A 19,340-nucleotide genomic window follows, 5' to 3' on the forward strand; every position below is an offset into this window, starting at 1 on the left:
AAGGTAGATATTTATTTATTATTATTATTATTATTATTATTATTATTATTATTATTATTATTATTATTATTATTATATTTACAGCACTACTGGCCTTAGAATGCCAATGGAAAGTGTGGTGAAAGCACAATGAGAATAATAATAAATCAAGAATATATTTCAAAAGATTGAACAAATCTGTCCAGTAAAACTCAATGGCTTCTTGGCCTCACTCCACCAGGGAAAATTAACTCATTGTGTATTGTCATGAAACATTAATTAGTAGGTATATCAGGCTAATGAGATTAATATCACAACTTATTATTATATGATATATTAAGTGAGAGCATAAGTCCAGTACAGAAAAGAAAGATTACTTAAATACTGCTCTTGACTACAAAAATATCTGAAAATCTGATGGTTCATATGGTTACCATTTCTCACATAACTGAAAATGGCATGAAAAAGTGAGGTGAGAAATAAAGTGTCTTGTAAAAATGAACACACACACATTCCAGAGTCTGATTATAATAGATTTTTTACCTCTCGTAAAATTCAATTATCAGAGTATACAATCGATATGGGTATAATTGTTCCTGTCTTTGGTACCAACGTATCATAACCAGTTCATCTTGTTGCTCTCTTCCATCATATTCGATTGTGTGATAATTGGAGCACTGATAGAATAAAATTTTAGACCAAAGCAGTATTAGCAAAGCAAATTAGTGAATACAAGATAACCTGCTTTTTTCAATTATTGTCCCAAAACTGTTAATGACAATGGTATGATTGCAAGTTAGATTTTAGCATAATTAATTTAATCAAGGTTAGCCAGTCTAAAACAAGTATTCATACCTAAAGAGCTATCAAAATAAACATCCTTTACATTGTAAATAAACATGGTGTTGGTTCCATTGCACTGAAGAGTTGAGGTGTTGGTTTGTAGCTTGAACAAGAGTAAACCAGTCTTTGGACACCGATATTGGTCTTCCAAGCCATTTCTCAACTAAGCCTAAGTTTTAAAACTTTATCAATAATAATAATAATAATAATAATAATAATAATAATAATAATAATAATAATAATAATAATAAAATTACCTTGAGAGAGACCCAATTCCTAACAAAAAATAAATTAATAAAAAATAAATAAGGCAAATGTATATTTTCAAGTATAAAGACCATGCTGTTAGAAATAAAAATGAACATGTTTCTGTAAAATATTATCTTTTATTTTTATATTTTATCTTATGTTTTGTTTCTGTTGAGCTGAATCAAGAACCAAGAAATCAGTTTACCACAGTAGTAACCTCCAAAATGTCATTAAACACATTTCCCCTTTTTCATATAATCAATAACTCAAACATTCAATCAATCAGTCAGTTAATCAATCAAAACAACTGTTCAATTTAACTTTTCCTCACTACTATAATGCTGGGAATTGAAATCCTCCTGCCCAGTTCATATATTTAGGCAAGACAATTCGCTTGTTAAGTCTGACGTCACGTAGCAGCGCTTCCGTGTCCAAACGCTCTATCAGTTACCACGAGAAAACAACAAAAGGTGCTAATATAAACTCACAATGTGATAAAATACTAGCGAAAAAAGTTATAATCTTAACCTTTAACTCCATACCGAAGCCCCAGATAGCCAGACAATTAAATATAAATATAAAATATATCTAAAAAAAAATATTTGTGTTTGGACGCTGTGAGCACGGAGACTGTAGTGTATACCGTAAGTTTGAAAGTTTGAAAGTGTTTAGCTTAAAATATTCATATGAATAAACAGTGCTCATAAACGGCTGCTGAGGTCGTATTCTCAAGTGAAGCGAGTTGAGATTTGGACCCGGAAACAGCGCTTCTTATGTCATCACTTAACAACGGGATTGGGTACAACCTGAAAAAAAGAGAATGTGGGATTAGGTTGGCTGAATGGATGAGAATGAGATGGAAGGGTGGGTTCGAGATATATTGGATGAGGTGGTCCAATATATGGAGGTTTTGGGCAGTCAGATGATCGTTTGTGACGTGGCCCTGCTCATGAACATCAGCTAGCCAATTAACTCCCTTTCACTAGCTAGGACCACGCCACAAACAAGCTATGAAACAGTTAGTGGAAAAAGTGTTGGGGAAGATTAGAAAGAGGACGAAGGGGTAGAGGGAATGGGATGATGGTCAGGTTGATCAGGGCATCTAGAACTGATGGCTCAGAGATGGCTTCTTGATCATATATCTAGGCCAAACAATTAGGACCCCCAAAGGTGGGAAAGGCTGAGTTAAAACACTCTGGGGTCTAAGGGGGTTTTGGGGGCCTGGAGAAGTTTTGACATGCCCTGACTTTTGTGCTTTTTTTCAGTTTCTTATAAACATATACATGGTTAAAGTCTGAAAACACTGTATTCAGCACAAACTGGGCTACAATAATATGTAAATAGCATGTATTTTAATGATTGTGTTTTTGAGAAAACAATGTTTATGCATGGTTAGTGAAAAACTTAAATTTTGAAGTCACTGAAATTAGGTCATAAAACACTTACAGAACATTTGTTCACAAGACTGTCAAACGTGGAACTTTTAGCCTAGAATTTTTGCTTCAAATAATCAGAAAATCATCTTGTTTACAGAAAGCAAGTCTTTAAATTTTCTAAGACACTTTTTGTTCCGAAAGGGCATATGTGAGTAAGCGTGATTGACCATGAAAATGTGTGTGATTTACACCTGCACAACGAGCTGCATAATGAGCCTTTCAGTCAGTTGTGTGACTGTGAGGGAAGAGTTACAAAAAAGAATGACAAAATAAATGTATATATTTTTATGTTTGTAATTTATTTAGAACATATCTAATTGTCCAACAAAATAACTTGAGATTAATTTGTGAGTACAGTTAAACATTTTATTAGGAACAATCAAAGCTGACTTTCAAAGCTGAATTTTTAGCATTATTACTCCAGTCACATGATCCTTCAGAAATCATTCTCATATTCTGATTTGCAACTTAAAGAAAAAAAAAAAACACACACATATTATTATTTTCATTATTAATGTTGAAAAGAGCTGAGATTTTTTTTTTTTTTTTGATGAATAAAAAGAACAGCATTGTTTGTAACATGATTATTGCATTCATCATCATGTGTGTGCTAAATAAGTTCTGATTTTTATATATACTGACTCTTTTGAATGTTATAGTGTATATTGTTACAGTTGGAGTAAGACTGGAGTAATGCTGCTGAAAATGTATCTTCGATCTTCGATATCTTCGATAATATATATATATATATATATATATATATATATATATATATATATATATATATATATATATATATATATATATATATATATATATATATATATATATATTAAGCCTTAAGCTCATCCAGAGTGTTGGGTCTTGCATCTATCAACTTTCTCTTCACAATATCCCACAGATTCTCTATGGGGTTCAGGTCAGGAGAGTTGGCAGGCCAATTGAGCACAGTAATACCATGGTCAGTAAACCATTTACCAGTGGTTTTGGCACTGTGAGCAGGTGCCAGGTCGTGCTGAAATACGAAATCTTCATCTCCATAAAGCTTTTCAGCAGATGGAAGCATGAAGTGCTCCAAAATCTCCTGATAACTAGCTGAATTGACCCTGCCCTTGATGAAACACAGTGGACCAACACCAGCAGCTGACATGGCACCCCAGACCTTCACTCACTGTAGGTTCTTGACACTGGACTTCAGGCATTTTGGCATTTCCTTCTCCCCAGTCTTCCTCCAGACTCTGGCACCTTGATTTCCGAATGACATGCAAAATTTGCTTTCATCCGAAAAAAGTACTTTGGACCACTAAGCAACAGTCCAGTTCTGCTTCTCTGTAGCCCAGGTCAGGCGCTGTTTCTGGTTCAAAAGTGGCTTGATCTGGGGAATGCGGCACCTGTAGCCCATTTCCTGCACACGACTGTGCACGGTGGCTCTGGATGTTTCTACTCCAGACTCAGTCCACAATCTTCCTCAGGGTCCGGTCACCTCTTCTCGTTGTGCAGCGTTTTTTGCCACACTTTTTCCTTCCCACAGACTTCCCACTGAGGTGCCTTGATACAGCACTCTGGGAACAGCCTATTCGTTCAGAAATTTCTTTCTGTGTCTTACCCTCTCGCTTGAGGGTGTCAATGATGAATTTTGGTATTTTGGGTTTTCATTAGCTGTATGCCAAAATCACAGTATTAAAACAATAAAAGACCTAAAATATTGCATTTGGTATGCAATGAATCTGAAATATATGAAAGTTATTTTTCATTACATTATGGAAAATAATGAACTTTATCACAATATGCTAATTTTTTGAGAAGGACCTGTATATTGTTTATGTGCTCTAAAGGACAACATGTTTTAAGAGACTCATGGGAGTATGTGCCTCGCTTGGTCTTGTGTTCCAGGTTCCTGAGTGGGATGGTTATTTGCATTGGCTCTTTTGCAATGCTATCCTCACATCTGAAATAAAAAAGCATGCTGTTTACACAAATAAACTACATTATTAACATTATTGTGATGTTCACTGATATTAGTAGTAATTTATAGGGGAAAAAAAGAACACGGTTACCATATAGCACATTTATTATCAGTGATATTTACAGCTTACTAGATACATGTATACCTCAGACGATCGCAAACACCAATGAATACTTCAGAGCAGATATTCATGAACAGAAGCTCAGTTACATTCATAAATAAAAGCATGCTTTGTATGTATGCCTATACAATATATATATATATATATATATATATATATATATATATATATATATATATATATATATATATATATATATATATATATATATATAGTTAAAAACATATATAGCTATATTCATGAACAGAGAATAGCCTATCACAGCATTCCAGTAAAAGGACGAAGACTAAGGGGAAGCATCACCCCAAGCTGAAGCAATATATTTGCAACAAGCATGTTGCTGTAGTCAAATAATATATGAATATAATTGGGGAAGCTACAACATTAGAGGCAATAAATTTAATACAACAAGCATGTTGTGTATACAGACCAGTGCAACTAGAGGTAGTCTGGTTGGGGAAGCATGCACCCTGCATCAATGAGTCTGATGGCTGACATGAAAGATATGAAAGAAAACCATGTGGACAATTAAATGCAAAGTTAACCTTTACAGCAGTCAGGAGTGAAAAGGAGAAGCATTTACATAGATTCCATAGCTCTTATAGAACCGTCTCGAAGAACTGTTGACATAGGCTGCTGTTGTTGCTGCTTCTATGCAAAAAGGATGAGTCAAAAGGCCAAAAAGTGCTGCGAACCAAGATCTGGACATGGCTTTACTCAGTGATGAAAAGAGGCTCATCGGGAGAAGCGTGAGGACAAAAATTGAGATACAGAGACATGTAATTAAAAGGACAAAATGCTGTATTAGTACAAGCAATAACATCTGGAATGCCTTAAGATTATTTGTCAGACTTAGAATGTTTAAAGAAAATACAGCTCTTCAATAGTGACATCAGACACCATGAGACCATATGGAAGGATTAAAATAATTGTTACGTGTAGTGAATTCCCCCACCTGGAGAAAACCATAAAAAGCACAAAAAACACAGTCTCCAAAAGTGAATACACATAAGGATTAAAACACCCCTGTCTTAGTTTAATAACCAGTTTTTTTTTTTTTTTTTTTTTTAAAGAGAGAGTAAGTGGAAGGCACTTGTCGTTGACTTTTGGCGCTTCTTAAAAAGGTAGAAAAGCAAAACCAATCAGAGTCATAAACTTTTGCCCTGTACTGTCTGAACTGTTTCTACCCTTAACAGTCTGTCTGCCCCATCACGACCATGGAGATTGTTCCCCTATCTCTAGCGCTCACTATGCTGAAAGTCGCACTTTGGTGTGTGTGTGCAGCATACACCATTACTAACTGTCATGAACCCCTGTCTGCCCACCCTCCTCTCCTATCACCTCTTCACCAGGCCTCACAACCGCCTGCCAGTCTCTATCGATGCTGTGGCTTCCAGACTCCGCTTTGGCTCGATGACCTAGTGGCTCCACCATAGCTCCTAGCTCCCTCCTCACCACCGTGGCCCATCAGTCCACCAGCTTCACCAGGCTCCCTCATCCCTCCGTCTCCTTATATATTTTATTTTATTTACATTTTTTTTTTTTTAATCAAATCTCAAGCACACAGAGAAACAATGACTATGTGCACTGAATATTCCAGACTACACCACATATTTTTATTTTTATTTTTTTTGGATATTTGATGTCAAAGCAAACAGGTTTCCAGAAAGAGCAACAACTTTAGAGCATATAACACTTCCTTAAGGAATTTACTTTAAATTGTTTTATTATTAGAAGTTATTTCTGGCCCTAGAATAGGGCTGGATTGCTGGGGTTAGGGCAATTTGAATGAATAAATTATGTATAATAATTAACAGATGAAAGCAATTAAGAGATAATTTTGAATATACTAAAAAAAAAAAAGCCTTTAGCAATATTAATATTCCATTATATTGCATTATTAATTATTGAATTATTATTTTGTTTTTGCAAATAAAGTTCATTAGGACTATTAGATAATTTTTTGTAGTTGCCCTGATGAACAGCAACCATAATTTTTGAATACAGAGTTGACTAGTGGTATAACGGTTCAGATTGGTTTGGTTCACGGTTTTAGGGTTCAGTATGGTATGTGCTATATTCTATGTTTTCATATAAATATATATGTTTTTTTTTTTTTTTTTTATATATAGGTGTTTTAGTGGTTTAACATAAATGTTCAGAAATTGTACAAAATAGTGGGAGAAAACATGATGTCTAAAAATCTCTAATTTTCCCACACAAACATAACTTCCGGTCCTTTCATGCATGGACTGCAGGACTCACAGATTTCTATATGCAGACATTGCTTAGTTTGCAAGGAGTAAAATTGTGCATGTGACCTAAAGAAAAATTAATTAGCAAATTATACCATTTATGGGTCTCAAATCACCTCCTGAAGAAGTTTGAGGGATCAGATCCATCCCAAAGTATGAAAGTTAATAGATGCAAAACTTGAGAGCTTGATGATTTAAATGTGAGAACTTGTCATATTAATCTTTGTATTTGTACATAGAAATTTACACTCACAGCTCGGATGTGAAAAGCTGAATCTTTTGATTTGCACACAGATAATAATCAAAACACCCATGTATTGATTTCAAATTTGCAGATTAATACACTCTAAAAAATAAAACATTGGGTCAACAAAAAAAAAAATATGTTAACGTTTTCCACTAGAATTTTTATGTTAAGACTACTGGCAGAATTACATTAATTCAAAGCGATGTTTTGAGTATGGTGAATTAACCTTTTAGGCCACAATAAAAACGCATTTTTAAGTAACATGAACTTAATAATTTTCAACATGAATGCTAGTAATTAAGTTGATCCAACATAATGTTTTAAGTTAGGTGAAGAAGTTTTTAGGCCACAATAAAACACATTTTTAAGTAACATGAACGCTAGTAATTAAGTTGATCCAACATAATGTTTTAAGTTATGTGAAGAAGTTTTTTGGCCACAATAAAACACATTTTTAAGTAACATGAGCTTAATAATTAAGTTGAGCCCTGTCCTATAATAAAGACATTTTCCTGTGTTTTCCAGGAGGCAATTTTTTAAATATAGACAGACACCATTTTTTTTTTTTTCCCCAAATGATATTCAAGCTTACCATGTGCTGTTTCTGCTCTTCTGTCATGACCGTGAGAAAAATTCTTTAGCCAACCTTTAGGAATCCCCCAGAAATTAGGTGTAGCTACAGAGCCTTGCTGTCTTTAAGAAGCAAGAAGCAGTTCAAATCAAATGATTACAACACAATCTGAGGAAGGTAAGGATGGTTTGTGTTTTTGTTTGTTTGAGGGTGCCTGATGGAAAACAGCAAGAATATGACAAACACATTCTGAAAGGTTGATAGATTTATTTAGAGGCATGAGGGGGGTATCAAAACGTAGCAACCGGACAGCAGCTAAGGGTGCTCAAAAAGAACAGAAATTCAGACAGTAATATTCATATTAATTCGAACCATTTTTTAACATTAGAAGTAGCACTAAATCCTTGAAAGTGCAAACAGCAGCATTTGTAGGCTGCATTCTCCTAAGACACAAAACATGTACCCAGAAGCTTTATGAGGAGAAACAGTGTTATAAAATTAAGTAAAACCCTGTGCATGAATCACCATCCTTTGACTTGTACACATGAAAATGATCAAAAAAAAAAATTACAGGTGGCTGTACATTCAAGGCACTAATTTCAACATCAAATGAGCAAAGCTTCTTTCAATTAACTTTGGCAGCACTTACATCATCATCTCTTCTCTCATCAATATCAGACTGCTCAAACTCCTGACTAACTCCAGGAGAAATATCCAACAAAAGAAGGCACTGCATATAAAGTTCAAAATACACTAACACCCTCAGAGAACAGAGGTCATCCTTTTCTATACTGATAACTTTTACTGATTTGGACTTCACTCAGTAGGTATTCATACTATGACAGAAACAAAAGAACACGTGTGTTTGCATGTGTGTGTGTGCGTGTGTGTGCGTGTGTGTGATGTGAGCTTCTCCCTCATGCAAGGTCAATCAAGTCCGCTCTAGAAAATACCATACTTGAGATTCATTACTTTAGAGCTGGCTTTTTGTCCATCGAGCTCAAGGCAGAGCTTCTGGAATGCCTCAAAGGTAAATTTCAACTGCTTGGGATAGCTAAGGTTAAGAGCATAGATTACCCCCATCAGCAAAGCACAGGATCTGGCGACATCAATCCCCTGCAGGATCTTGGTTCCCTCTACTACGATGGTTGCACGCCCATCACCGATGATGGCAATCTTCATCACTTGCATCGCAAGGTCTGCGTCGAGCTCCTCCACATCCTTGCAGAAGAAATTAAAAGATGTTAGGATGTATAAAATACATGGCTCAAGCTCTTCAGGGTGACGTGCATAAGGGAATGCAGGGTGACCAAGTACTTTAAAGCCTAGCCCACAGGAGGCTGGTGCACGGGATTGAAACGGCCATATCTTCACATGGGAAGGCTACAGAGAAATGCAGTTAAAAAAAAAAGTAAAAATTAAAAAGTATACTCAATTACTTACACGATACTGTTTGAAAAGGTCCTCCTCCTTCTCTCCAAGATAGACTATGAGGCAGCGAATGGCAATTTCTCTCCGCCTTTCAACTGTGTTGTCCTGATTCATGGAAAAAAGAGATAAGGTGTTCAACAAAAATCAGATGCAAGTGTAACCCAAATCATGACAATTAAAACAAAAAAAAAATGTGTTAGTTAGGGACCGAGCTGAAAGGTAAGAGGGAGAGGACTCCAGCCCTGGCCTGGAGGCAAGGACCCTATTGTTACTGTATCGTTTCTTATTGTTTCTTTTTTTATTATACAATTTTTCGGGCTTTTCAAAATATATACATTATTTATGCATACTTTTAGCTACAGACTCCATTCAAACGTCAAAATGTAGCCACAAGTCTCGTCTATAGATGTTTCTAATTTGGTTGGGCTATGTTTTATACATGTTGATCTGCGCACCCACATGTGCACCCTATTCCTCTCCCAGTCAATCCTGAATCTGCCTGCAATTGTGCAAATATGCAATTGACCTTGTTCATAGCAGCCATTTTGACAATTGACATGAAACAGTGTGGCAGAAACATATATGTAAAATAAAGGTCTATTCATAATAAAGTTAGTCATTATACCTCAAGAAGCATGTCCTTAATGTGCCTTATCTTCAGGCCTGCAGCTCCTCCTTTTGATTGAGTCAAGGCCATCAATTTTGGGGTGCATTGGTCAAGCTTGGCCAGAAAGGTTGATTCAAGGCTAACTGTTGTTATCCTCTTGAATTCTTCACTTATCTACAGGGCACACCAGTATGAAGGACCAAACATGACATAAGTATAAATAAATAAGAGTATAAATATAAGTAAATTTTGGAAATGAAAAAGGCTATTTCTATATTTTTACATTTATTTATTTTATTTCAAATTGTGAACATGTAGCCACACTGTATCAACCCACAGTAAAAAAAAATAATGGTTTAATAAACATTTTATAATCTCACCTGTGCTTCAGTAAAAAGTGCAGGCCAGCGCTTCATGCAGTCACTGATGGCAGGGACCTCTTTCACTATTTCCTCCCGACGAAGGCTGAACGTCTTGGCCATTTTCTGAGCTACCACCTTTGAGTTGTCCCTTTTCATCATTTCACTTAGGAGCTCCACTCTCTCTTTTTCCAAACTTGCAGTAGATTCACCTTGAGCATGAGGGGGTAGGTAGTTCACCTCAGCCTTCTTTGGTTTTTTCAGATTCTTTGCCGGATACTGGTCATATGTTTGTTTTCTCTTGAGTGAGTTCACCTTAACTTCAGGGCAGCCAAGACCTCGAAGTTTGCTTCTGAAATTGTTCATCTTATATTTCAGGCGCTGCGCCCATCCATAGGACCCATTAAAGGAACCTGGTTCTTTGAGGCAGGGATGCTTTTGAGTGAGGGCCTCTGCAACCTCACCGATCTGCAGACTAGATGGATAAGCAGTGTACTCATAAATAGCCTCCGCTAGTTTTCCAAGGATGTCTGGGAGTAGTGGAATTAAATCTTTTGTAGTGAGAAGAGTCCCATATTTTTTGAAGCGCTCATTGGCTGACTGAATTTGGATCTCTGTGAGGCCAGAAAAGCTGGGAATTGAAAACTGAGCAGGCCAGCGCTTGGAACGGTGGCCTGGACTATCTTCAGATGAGAGAATCAGTGTGTCATCGGTTGACACAGATGCGGTGTCATCAACATAGTGCTCCTCACAAGGCTGATCAGTCATGTTGGTCACATCAGTGTTGGTCACATCAGTTAAGTTTAAAGTTATTGCAGGCTCCTGGTCCTGGAGAAACACAACCTTGATTGTGTCCTTATCCTTGAGGTCAGTTGTAGAATAAAGGGTGAAAAACTCATCAAAATCAACATCTTTATAGTGAAGACTGAAGTCTCTGGCAATGTAAAATGTGTCACGAATGACTGAGTGAAGGTCATCCACTGTCTCAGGGATTCCAGATGGTAGTACAACTTTACGGACATCATGATCTGCAAGGATCACTCGGAGTTGAGCCGGTTTTGACATTATGCATCCTGTACACAGAATGTTTTACATGTTTCATTAATTTTTTGTCACAGGTAAATGGTGAATAATGTTAAGAGCATATTATATTTGACCTCTAGGTATGGAAATCAGGAACACATTTACTGTATATGCCAAGTCTGAACAAAGTAGGAAGACTGTGATATGCGAATTTGTATCATTTCATCTGAAAATCTCCAAAAAGTATGGGCACCATCTATGGAACATAAATGCTGCGCTTCAGAGTCATAATGTTTGTTCCACCACAGAAGTAAGATATTAAGGGGAACATGTCTGATAGCTCAGCTGGCTCTATGACTTTCACAGGACCATTTTTCTCAAGCACATAGTTCCTCAAATGCTCAACTGACCAAGCAGTCAGACCTTTCACAATGAATCCAATGCTGCCCTTCACAACCACAATTTGGATCAACTCCCCAAAATCTGGCAGACCACCAGTGGAACCATAAGCCAAGATCATTCCACTGGTGTACTTGGTGCTCCTGTAACACACACTTTTGGCTATCTGGACAAATGTATAACCAGGAAACTTATCCTGCAGTGCTTCTTGAATATCCTCTCTCAGCACACTAACATCCACTGTAGACAGTGTTGTAGCCTGTAGTAGAGGTCTGACAGCTCTGGAATCATGTTGGTTATAAGCAAGCAACAACTGATGCTTCATGGCAAGTGACAGCAGAATATTTCTAAAGCTACGAGCATGTCTGACAACACGCTTAAAAAAGCTGTGCTTTGCCTCAAACCGCATTGTCCAGAGTGACACCAGAGGACCATAAGCCCTGATCAGTTCTGGATAATGTTCCAGGAAATGGTGTTTTGGGATGAGGTGTTGCTCTGGGAAAACCATGAGAAACCTGTGTTTATGCTCAGATATCTTACTATCCAGGAAGCAAATGGTCTCCTCTGTGTAGACTTGGCTAACAACAAGCTCAACAATGTCTCTGAGCACAAGAAGCACTTCCCATGCTGGGTCACCTTCAGGGATTTTCGATCCAACCATGAGTGGCAGGAGTCGCAGCAAAGTCCAGTTCTCGTGGGCATTGCCGCCCACACTTTTCCGTGTGGCAAAGTTCACAGAGACAGGCTGTGGTGCATCGGTTTTGTCTGACCATTTATAGGGGAACTCTTTGATGCATTTGTTCAGCTCTTCAAGAGTGAAGTATTTATTCTGAATGAACACTCTGAGGCACAGTGCTATTTCTAGGGGCACTATACCTTCAAAGAGATCATGCAACACATCCGGCGGATAACCAGACAAAACATTAAAATATTTCAGTTTTGCTGTCAGTGCACACTGTCTCTTCACGCCATACAAATGCACCAAACTATCATTCTCCTGTACAGCCTGAATATGCAGTGCGTGTCGATCTTTCGTTCTGGGTGGGAATGCCCCTGTTCTCACTTCTCCATCTTGAAACTGTGACTTTTCACCTAGACAAAATCTGCACACGTATGAACTGGAAAAGCTCTCAACAAATCCCCCCAAAGAATGGGCACCTAGATTGTCTGCGACCACACTAAACACTGTGCCTTTGACTCTTCTGCCCAATGCTGGAACATACAGTCCTTCCTCCTCTAAGTACACAAGATCTTTGAGCAGTGGCTCCAACACAGCACTGCAACCAAATCTCTTCACATCCTCAGCCTTGCACAGGATTGCTAAGAAAATTGAGTTTAGTTCAGATCTGAGCAATGAGGGGACATCAGCTAACACCCAATACACAGCTGTGATTTTGTGTTTTTTCCTGGATGTACCAAGAGGATTGCATATCTCAAAGTCATCCACGTAGAGATTGAGAGCAATGGTACAGTCACTTCCTGAGAACAGCTCATTGGTTTTGTAAAAGGTGTCGTCATGAAATGACTTGTACAGAGTTCTCTGAGCTTCTGCCTCACTCAAGATCAGGTCCTGTATATCTTTCTTGCTAAAAACCTGAAGCAATGACTTTAGAATGGGGACATACTGGAAGCTGCTCTCTCTACTAAGAACATACTCAATCGGTTCAATGACAGAAAAGTGTTCGTTAAAATACTTTCTTCTTTTAAAGGCAGAGGACAGAGGACCACCATCATGGAGGGCAGAATTAATAGGGTTAGCACCACAAATGTCGTTCACTATTTCAGATACAATGACTTCATCAATTTCACAGTTGTGCCTCTTCAGGCAAGACTGTAAAATGTCTTTCATGATGGGAGCAGAGGCTGAATGAGAAATAAAATGCAACTCCTCTACAAGCTCATCAATGCATTGGTTGGGTACATGAAAGGAACTCTCTAATTTCAACATTAAATGAGCCAAGCTTCTTTCAATCAACTTTGGCAGTACTCTTACATCATCATCTCTAATCTCATCAATATCAGACTGCTCACCCTCCTGATTAACTCCATCACTGCACTGATCTGCTTGTGAAGGGTTTTCATACCTCTTTATCACCTCGTCTTTGAACTCATCTAATGAGTGGGGAGTATGCTTGCGATTTCTATGCGAAGCAAAGGTTCCATAGATATTAGTTTTGAAATTGCAATTTTTGAAAACACAGGTGACAGTTTCTTGCTTTTTCAAATGTTGACGAAGGTGTTCAAAATACTCTTTTTCGGTGGAGAATGTGCCTACATTACAGAACTGGCAACAGAAATTGAGTATTTCAGAGGTTCTCACTCTTGTTGAGTGAGTTGAGTGTTTCCTTGATATATGTGATTTCAGGCTACCCCATGATTTAAATGAACAAAAACAATCCAGATAAGGACATGGCAGAGGTTGCCCACCGCGGATATGACGTAACCTATAATGTTTCAACAACTCGTCTTTAGTAGGGGTCGCATATTTACAGATTTTACAAGGCCACTGCATATTTCATGTTTCTCACTCCATGCTTCTTCACACTGACCACGTCTAAACTTGAACCCCTTGGTCCACGAAACCAGGAGAAGATGAAGGCAAGTTTTTTGTCCTTGCAAGGCACACGGCAAAGTGACTGAAGACCTAAGTAGGGAGATAAATTAAGTAAAATAATTCAAGGAGGTGTGTGTGTGAACACAACTGATTTATTTGCTGTGGATCTGAATTACAAAAGTTAAGTGTTAATGTTTCTGTCTCACCCCGTACTTCTTCACAATTTTCTTTAGGAGGCTGATCACGTCTCAACTTGAAATCCTTGATCCACAACACCAGGGTACTGGATCAAGGCAGAAAGCCACACCTACACACACACACACACAACAGTATTTTCAATTTCCCTTGTGAGTCTTCAATACAGTAACTAAATAGGTTTCACTGGTGTCATCGTCACTAACTGTAGATGGACTCTGACCGCTACTCACCTCAGGGGAAGGAGAAGGTGATGTCTAGTTTGTCCTGAGAGGCTGACCAAGTCTCAACTTGAACCCCTTGGTCCACTCTTGGTCCAATCTTAAAGCAAGCCTTGTAATGCTGGTATTAAGATAAATTATAACACAAAAATGTCAGGGAAATTTTAAAGGTTGCTCATGGAGGATGAATATTTAAGTGCAAACAAAACAATTATTCATCATGAATTCACAATCTGTATTTTAAATAGCACAAATTAAATTACTGACTTTTATAAGGAATGATGTATATTTTAAACAGCTTTCCAATCACTATTTATCTTTTTAGCACCATGAAATTGTAATATATTTCTCTTTTAAACATACATGTAAAATTCATCTTATTTCCCTTTCAAAACATTTAAATGAACTGTATTACCATTACTGTCCTTTCTAATACAACGTAAAGCATTCATTTTCTTAGAAATTAACCTGTGTACTTATCACTTCAGATCAGACATTCAATTGAAATTTATGGTCACTACACTGTCATTGGTCAGGCGCACTCACACTGTTAACGATACCATTGGCTGTAGAGTGTGACAATCTGTCAATAAAAATCAGCCAACCCTTTTTTGTAAATTGCCTCTGTGAAGTTTGAATGACGGAAATCCGTGGTAGCGACGGAGAACTTGAATCTAGGGTGGGCGATATGGCTGAAAACTTTATCACGATACAAGTGTTTCATATCGGTCGATATCGATAATTATTGATCTTTTTTATGACCTATTTAAAATAAGGACCAGGAGAAAAATATATTAAACTTAAACATTTTTATTTTTAACTAGGGCTGGACAATATATCGAACGATATGATCATGCGCATCTCGTCAGTAAAGCCGGTTCCATGATTAGCGGTAAATCCCCATCACCTGCTTTCAAATGGAGCTGCAGTTAATATACAGAACAGTAGTTTACTGACAGCCCTATTTTTAACTTAACCTTCCTCTAATTCATAGGTGTGATTGGCAAAGGACAAAATAAGCAGGAAAATATAAGGCGCACCTCATCTATCATGACGCGGCGACAGCACGTGTGATTATCCCGGTATTTAGAACATCGCGCAAGATTTGTGTCAACACAGAAAAAAATTTCATCACTGGATAGGTTTTGCTCGTTTATTTAAAGTGTGGTTTATGTCAGCTGAATGTGCGGCACGCTTTTCAGAGAAGATAAGGCAACGTTATTTTAGTACAATTCACACCCAAAGGTAGCGTTAACTCAGGGGAAAGAAAAATCCCCTTGATTTTGATTGTAATATCATTTTGATTAATATGCGGGAGGGAGGGAGAGAAAGACAGTTTGAAGACTGTGAGAGCGCGCGCGGCCGGAGGACTCTCTCTCTCTCTCTCTCTCTCTCTCTCGCTCTCTCTCTCTCTCTCCTTTTAGAATTGGCGCAGCAGTCAGTAATCTTATCTCACTCACCGATCAAATTAAGCTTTCCACTTATCACTCCACGCTGGTTCTATAACTGAAGAATCCAGCATGAGACAACGATATGGCGCAACCAAACTGTTAACGTTACATTATTGGCTGGTAGCGTGTCACTCCCTACGTTGCTAGGTTACCAGAGAGCGAATGGCTTTGTTCATGCAAACAAACTTGCTTCGCAATCTGGTTTCTTCCGACGAAAAAATAAAACATATATATATATATATATATATATATATATCAATCTTGAACGTTTTATCGAGCGCATTTTTTATTAATATTGATTACATGTCTATCTCGAGACATATCGTTTTATCGCGCAGCCCCACATTAATCCATGTGTTTAACTAATTATCACATTCACGGTCTTAACGTGAATTAACCCTTATAAATGAAATACAGTTCTTCAAAATAAATTCTTAACATACAATGAGAGCAGGTTGTAAAACACACTCTTTTTGGTAAAATACGAGCAGAAGGTAAAAAAAAAAATAAATAAACGGAAAAAAACGAAATTTGGAGAAATAAATAAAACGAAATTTAGGGGAAAAAAAAGGAATTCATAGGGCCCTACATAACTCCGACTGGTTTTGAGCAAAATATCTGAACAAATAGTGTAGCTACTCAATCAGTGACAGGCTACAGCTAACGTTATAGCTAACTTTACCATGGCACACAGACTATAACGTTACTATCAAAACTGCTCAAATTTCAGAGTAAGAACTTGCAGATTTCGATATTCGGTTACAGTAGGCTATCACCAACTGAATCCTGAGCGAATGCGAATATGCGTAATTAAGCATAAAATTACTTACCATTCACCGCATGCTCCTCTCCTCGTCTGGCCTTGAACATGCGCGCGGAAACTGTGGCCCGTTAACACGTCATCAAATTGTTTTTTACATTAACAGAACTTAAAATTAATTTGTTTTTTGATTAACTGAAAATGTTAAACTCTGACAAGTCATGATAGTATATTTCATCAATAGGCATAATTTGTGTGTCATCCCAGCTCAATAAAATAACAATTACAATTAAAAAGTCTAACAATATCTCAGAACTTGATTTTTTATTTCACAACAATGTATATATTTAAGTAATGACTAAAGGTCCTCTGAATTAGTTTTTAGAGTGTAGTTAATGTGTAAAATGATGTTCACATTAATGAAACCACAGACACAAATGTGTACAACATATTTACTTTTGCACTTTACTGTAGTTTTGCTGTACAAACCTACAGTCGACACTTAAAACATTTCAGATCTGGCAGTACAACTTCAAATCCTAACTCTTTGACTTTTCCTACTTGTAGTGATGTGTCGTTCGTGAACGAATCGTTCTTTTTGAACGAATCTTTTAGGTGAACGAATCGTTCTCGTTCACGTAATCCACTGACTCATATTTCTCGTTCAGTGAAGTTCCTCCCTCCACAGCAGCGCGGCGCTATAAGCAGCGCATGCGCAGCTCAGTGAACCAGGTAACAACTGTTTCATCCTGTCAAAGAATTACTCAACCTCGAGCCAATAGCCTTCGAGTATGAGATGTGACAGAGTATTTGATTTGTTGAATGTAGTGAACGAATACGCCCTTCAATGAACGAGTTTCATATGAGTCTGAACTAGATCTAGAGATCTTATCGTTCGTGAACTAAATGACTGAACTGGTACCCATGTCGTTCGTGAATGAGTTGAATGAGCTGATACATATCGTTCGTGAATGAAATGACTGAACTGGCACACATGTCGTTCGTGCACGAGTTGAATGATACATCTCGTTCGTGAATGAAATGACTGACCTGATGGTCAGGGTATATTCTGGCAAACTGTTTACCAATCACGTTTCTCAATCGGCAAAGCACATGTCGTTCGTGCACGAGTTGAATGATTTAGTAAATCTCGTTCGTGAATGAAATGACTGAACTGGCACACATGTCATTCGTGAACGAGCTGAATGAACGGATACATGTCGTTCGTGAATGAAATGAACTGGTACATAGCTTATCTCGTTCGTGAACGAAATGAATGATAGTAAACCGGGTCAGTCTGCCATTTAGCATGTCAATCTCGCAAAAATGCAAAGCGCAGTTATAGGTACTGTACTGTTCACATACGCTTGTTTTGATATTTAGCAACTCCACGTTTAATCCACGATTGATGAATGTGAATATATAATATACAAACTGTCTGACCAAACAATTAAAATGCTATTTAGGCAAGAAAACCTTGTGCTTTGTTCATCTGAACAACTTAATTAGACTTTATATATTGAATGCGATTATACACACATTTTAATAAAGCCAGATCAGTTTTTGCAACAAGTGAATACGTTCGTTGACTTAAGACATAACAACATAATAGACTTTTTTTTGCCATCTGCTGGCTTATTTTGTGTAATACGAAGAAATGGTCACTGAACGAATCAGTGAACGATTCTGAACGAATCATTTTGGTGAACGAACTGAAAATGAACGAATCACTAGAAAGAATCATAATTTCCACCACTACCTACTTGAGACATCCCGTAGCAAAACTCACATGTGCACTTGTAAATGCAGATGGGGGAGGGCAAAACTGGGGGTGGGGCTGGGGTATGAATGCAGTTATTTTATTGGTCAATTACTGACCATTAACATTGGATGGTTTCTTTGCGTGATGAAGTCAACAGACTCGTCTCACTCAGAGGAGGATTTATGTCCTCCTGGCTCATGAAGCAGACTACACACTGCTGTATTGTTGTCACCCTTTTTAGTTATTATTGTGTTTTCATGACTTCTGTTTTGTTTTATTCCTGTGTGCCCTCATTTGATCATGTTACTGATATTGTTTACACTAATTGGTTTATCTTGATCAGCTGTGTTTAGTTAATTATCATAATCTGTCTATTTATTTAATTTGCCCCATTTCTGTCACTCTTGGTTCAGTCACCATTATACTAAGTTGTGTTTTCCCTCGTTTATCTTTGATAAATAGTTTGAGTAGTTAAATAGTTATAGTTTGGAGTCTGTTATTAAACTGAGAGAGTTTTGGACTTTACCTGCTGTCATTTGCCTGAGATCACAACATAAACCATGACCAAGCTGCACAATATGAATTGGCCTGTGGACCTGCTGTGGGACTTGCACATGGTCTGCTTTTGGGAGGTATGTGGTGGACTTCCTGGATAGGGATGATTAATTCCATCCCCTATCTTAATGGATAATATTTTTCTCATGGAAGAAGTTAATCCTTATGCGATGTTAGGGACATTTTCATCCACTACGGGGTAAAGTTGAGTCTTATTTTTGCCACAACTTTCTCTGTGTTTCAGCAAATGGAATTATTTTTGGTGACCAATCTTATTTTGACACACATTTTGACACTCAACAATACATTGAGCAAATTCACTACTCTTTCGTTATGTCTGTGGATGGAAGCATCCA

At 37.5% G+C, this 19,340-nt stretch overlaps 1 protein-coding gene across 2 annotated transcripts; it reads right to left on the reverse strand.

Annotated features, from left to right (window-relative positions):
- Window positions 1–8,114: 8,114 nt before the first annotated feature.
- LOC128016632 (sterile alpha motif domain-containing protein 3-like) lies at window positions 8,115–14,591 on the reverse strand. 2 transcript variants are annotated; one of them, XM_052601299.1, is made up of 7 exons: window positions 14,469–14,591; window positions 14,247–14,347; window positions 14,036–14,130; window positions 10,086–11,137; window positions 9,724–9,879; window positions 9,111–9,203; window positions 8,115–8,888 (listed from the first exon to the last, which is right to left on the reverse strand). In XM_052601299.1, the coding sequence occupies exons 4-7, from the start codon at window positions 11,127–11,129 to the stop codon at window positions 8,610–8,612; spliced, it is 1,572 nt and encodes a 523-aa protein (XP_052457259.1). In that variant the 5' UTR covers window positions 11,130–11,137; window positions 14,036–14,130; window positions 14,247–14,347; window positions 14,469–14,591; the 3' UTR covers window positions 8,115–8,609. The 2 variants fall into 2 exon arrangements, with proteins under 2 accessions (XP_052457259.1, XP_052457260.1); XM_052601300.1 differs by lacking the exon at window positions 14,036–14,130.
- Window positions 14,592–19,340: the final 4,749 nt, after the last annotated feature.

This window comes from Carassius gibelio, chromosome A7 (assembly GCF_023724105.1).
Source record: "Carassius gibelio isolate Cgi1373 ecotype wild population from Czech Republic chromosome A7, carGib1.2-hapl.c, whole genome shotgun sequence".
NCBI lineage: Eukaryota > Metazoa > Chordata > Actinopteri > Cypriniformes > Cyprinidae > Carassius > Carassius gibelio.